This window comes from Aedes aegypti, chromosome 3 (genome assembly GCF_002204515.2).
Source record: "Aedes aegypti strain LVP_AGWG chromosome 3, AaegL5.0 Primary Assembly, whole genome shotgun sequence".
NCBI classification, from domain to species: domain Eukaryota; kingdom Metazoa; phylum Arthropoda; class Insecta; order Diptera; family Culicidae; genus Aedes; species Aedes aegypti.
The window spans coordinates 217,669,880-217,673,408 of record NC_035109.1 but is presented as its reverse complement, the minus strand read 5'-3'; the positions used below and the strand labels follow the sequence as shown (position 1 = coordinate 217,673,408).

Below are 3,529 nucleotides of genomic sequence, written 5' to 3'. Positions count from 1 at the left end.
GAATTGATAGTTGCACCTATTGTAGATGGTAATCATTATGTATTGGTAGTAATTGATTTTAAAAATCATGTGTTCTCTTATTACAACTCTTATATTGATAGAACTAATGCGCTTAACTCAAGAGCGGTCGTGCATTTAGCCATTGCCGACACCACCTCGCTCGAGCTGTGCATGAAAAGCGAACTTTTTTCAGGGTGCGTGTACTCAGTACACGCATGCGACCGATCTTGGGTTAAAAAACACAAAGAATTGCATAAAGATTTCATTGAGGCATTGTGTATCAATAAAACAAAAGGTGTATCAATTATAGATAGACTTGGTGAATGAGGACTAAATGAAAATTATGGCCAGCAACAAGGCATGGATGCAATCAATTGGGGGCTTTTCGTGTTGCGTATTGCAGAATGCCACGTAAACGAAAGTTTCACACTTTTGAATCCTATACAAAAAAGGTAAAAGATTCAACAATTGATACTTGAAAATTTGTTTATCGACTGAAACAAATTTCCAGTATGTAATAAACTGTATAACGATGAAATAGCAATGCATTATTGTGAATTGTGTAACAGATGGCTCCATCACACCTGTGATGTGTACAAATGCAGTAAATAATTCGTGTACTAGTGCATTTATTAGAGCAAATCAATTTGAAATTAAAGCTAGTGCTATCCCTTTACCAAAAATAAAAAACTTTCAACCAATCAACCAATAAAAACATTTTTAACATCAAATTGGTTATGTCATTGTTGATACTAAAACCCATCGATGACTTTCAACAATTCTCCCTTATTTAAAAATTCAATAATTCTTCCTTATTTATGAATTCAGAGATCAAAAGAACGACTCCTGTACAGCAATATAGAGAAACTCGGTCACGCTGCAAACATCAATAATTCGTATGAATTCCGACACTTGCGCTTTGCTTTGAAATACTTGAGACGAAATAAACTTTCTGTACATCGGCGGGTTCATATATCTATGCATTTGAATATTGAAGAAATGTGCAGTTTATAAGGCAAACAAACTTTGCAGGAAATGATAGTTTTATCTTAACTACTCAAAGAATAGCAACCAGAATGGATTTGCTGAACAAACTACAGAAATACCACATTTTTCGACACGATTACAAAGGAGCAGATGTTGCTTATATTAATACAATTGATCGCATTGAGTATTTCAGTGGTTTCATGGGAATAAATTTATTCAATCGTGTTTTTAAGTTTTGCAACTTTACCTTCTTGTGGGGCGTCAGTACGTTGTTCATTTATATTTATCTGGTGTTAACCTCAACTTACTACTATCGGAATGACATTGAAAAGGCTTTATCGTGTGTGACAACCTTCGGATTCTCAACACAGGTGAATTTCATTGGGTAAAATCAGATTCCACAAATTCATTGGATATATTACAGGGAGCATCGAAAATTTACTCTTTCATCCTACGACGCAAAAAGGTCATCGTTATTCATGAAATGAATCTGGAATTTTTCAAATTGGACATCATGCAAAACGAAACCGTTAAGAAAGCGTTCCAACCGAGTGTCCAATTGAATCATATCCTTCTGACGCTAACCATATATGGATATATCGGTCTTGTTGCGATAATTGCTTTGGCACCGGAGTTGTATGGTTTGATTATATCCAAGTACATACTTCCCTTCGGTTTTGAGATCATCCATTCGGACGCCGGTTTTGCGTATGCTATCAACAGTTGGTTTCAAGTCAATTGCACTTACTATGTTGCGTTTCTGACGACGGTCACCGATGGAACATTTATCCTTTATCTCCTTAATGCCACTGGGCAAATAGATGCCATCGTAGAGCTTCTTCACGAGCTGGACGACATAATGATGGAGGAGCACGAGGAGCAGAAAATCGACGAGCAATTGCAAAAAATCATCACGATTCACAAACATCATCAGCTGTACATGAGAAAAGTGGAACATTTATTCAACTTGTACTTTCTGATTTCGATTGCCTCGCTTTGCTTCAACATGTCAATCTCGTTGGCCGCTTTCGTTCTGGTAAGTGCCTTGTGATTGATTTGCAGAAGAGAGATTGTAGATTTAACGAAGGTTCGATGGAAGCAACGAGCTAAGTATGTTGCCGCAGATACAATTTTTGTTCACAAAAAAGTTTTATAGCTCTAGTTACATTACATACATAATTCTTAGAATCTATCATTGGTCAACAACGGATTTTGCACAATATTGTCATTACTTGGTATTTTAGCTTTTCGCACCAAAACTCACGTAACGGTCGACTCTCGAAGCCCTATTTGCCTTTACCGCAATCGTAACTAACTCAGAACATTTCATTTTTTTACCTTCTTCATTTATTTTAGATCGACTGGTATCTTGGCGTTGTGGTGTTTTGTTTCGCTTCGTCGCAAATATTCTATATGTGTTTTCTTGGATCTTATTATGAGACTAAGGTACACACAACGGTCTAAGAAGTTCTTGTTGTTTACATTATTTATTTTACAGAGCGAGTTTCTCATAACGGAAATAGGTTCATTCGATTGGTACAAATTGTCGGTGAAAAATCAAAAAATGGTTAAGTTTATCCTCGCTACGTCTCAGTCTCCGATACTGGTAACAGCTATTATGGAAAATTTGAACGTTGCTGCTTATTTGAAGGTATGTATTTTCGAGTAATCATCATTAAAACTATATTCTTATTTCATAATTGGTTACTACAGATTCATAAAACTGTTTACTCCGGTATTATGCTGCTCTTGCGTGTAAAGGATTGAAATTGCGTATTATATTTATGAATATGATGAATCCTTCATTTTTTTCATGCAGAACCATAAACGTCTACAGGTATTTCTTATATGATTTCAGATATTTTTGAATAACTAGGTTTACCCTTCAATCATTCTGTCCAACTTATATAGGCAACATATAACACTCAACTTTATTTTGATCAGCACTACAAACTTACACGTTACTTTGTTGAAGATAAAAGCTGCAAAGCTTATGCGTCTATTAGAAGTAATCGGACTAATTAATCACATAAATACATACACACTGATGTTATCACTCTTTAACTGTTTGACACAATCACTTTTAATACATTTACAGCTGAAGGCAAACTCAGTTTCAAAAGTATTCATCTATTGATCCGAAATTCCTTTCAACCAACGTTCAATAGCATAAATGATATTTATTTATTTAGGTATACATCAATAGATTGTCTATAGTCCCAATGACATTAAAAATAACAAAACAAATGTGACAAAACATTTAATATAAAAAAGGTCAAGAATGTAAAACATTTCAAACTTAAAATATATCTTCAGTTCCTTTGGCCAGCGAAAAAACTAGAAAGTTTACGGCGAAGCATATTTCGTGTCAGGTGGAAATCGAAGATCGTCGCCATTCAATTGAAAACACGTTGCAGACCATGAACAGCATTGCTCAATCCGTAATTGGTGCGACGAAAAGGAAGCCTAAACCCGATCCGAAGCAATCGATTTAGAGTATCGACAGCGGTGGAAGCTGTGCAAACGTCTCTTCGTATTCGCA

At 35.5% G+C, this 3,529-nt stretch overlaps 1 protein-coding gene across 2 annotated transcripts; it reads left to right on the top strand.

The window, feature by feature from the left end:
* The first annotated feature begins 1,023 nt into the window (after window positions 1-1,023).
* LOC110678539 lies at window positions 1,024-3,100 on the top strand. 2 transcript variants are annotated; one of them, XR_002501693.1, is made up of 6 exons: window positions 1,024-1,358; window positions 1,412-2,023; window positions 2,344-2,433; window positions 2,486-2,638; window positions 2,701-2,824; window positions 2,899-3,100. XR_002501693.1 is itself a non-coding variant. In XM_021851539.1 (5 exons), the coding sequence occupies exons 1-5, from the start codon at window positions 1,077-1,079 to the stop codon at window positions 2,752-2,754; spliced, it is 1,191 nt and encodes a 396-aa protein (XP_021707231.1). In that variant the 5' UTR covers window positions 1,024-1,076; the 3' UTR covers window positions 2,755-3,100. The 2 variants fall into 2 exon arrangements, 1 of the variants encoding a protein (XP_021707231.1); XM_021851539.1 differs by having other exon boundaries at window positions 2,701-3,100.
* The last annotated feature ends 429 nt before the right edge of the window (window positions 3,101-3,529 follow it).

What these genes read in the sequence shown, in the direction of transcription:
- LOC110678539 (XM_021851539.1), top strand. Translation starts at nt 1,077, where the DNA reads ATGGATTTGCTGAACAAACTACAGAAATACCACATTTTTCGACACGAT. An exon ending in CGTTGGCCGCTTTCGTTCTG is followed by an intron (nt 2,024 to 2,343) that starts GTAAGTGCCTTG and finishes CATTTATTTTAG; the next exon opens with ATCGACTGGTATCTTGGCGT. An exon ending in GATCTTATTATGAGACTAAG is followed by an intron (nt 2,434 to 2,485) that starts GTACACACAACG and finishes TTTATTTTACAG; the next exon opens with AGCGAGTTTCTCATAACGGA.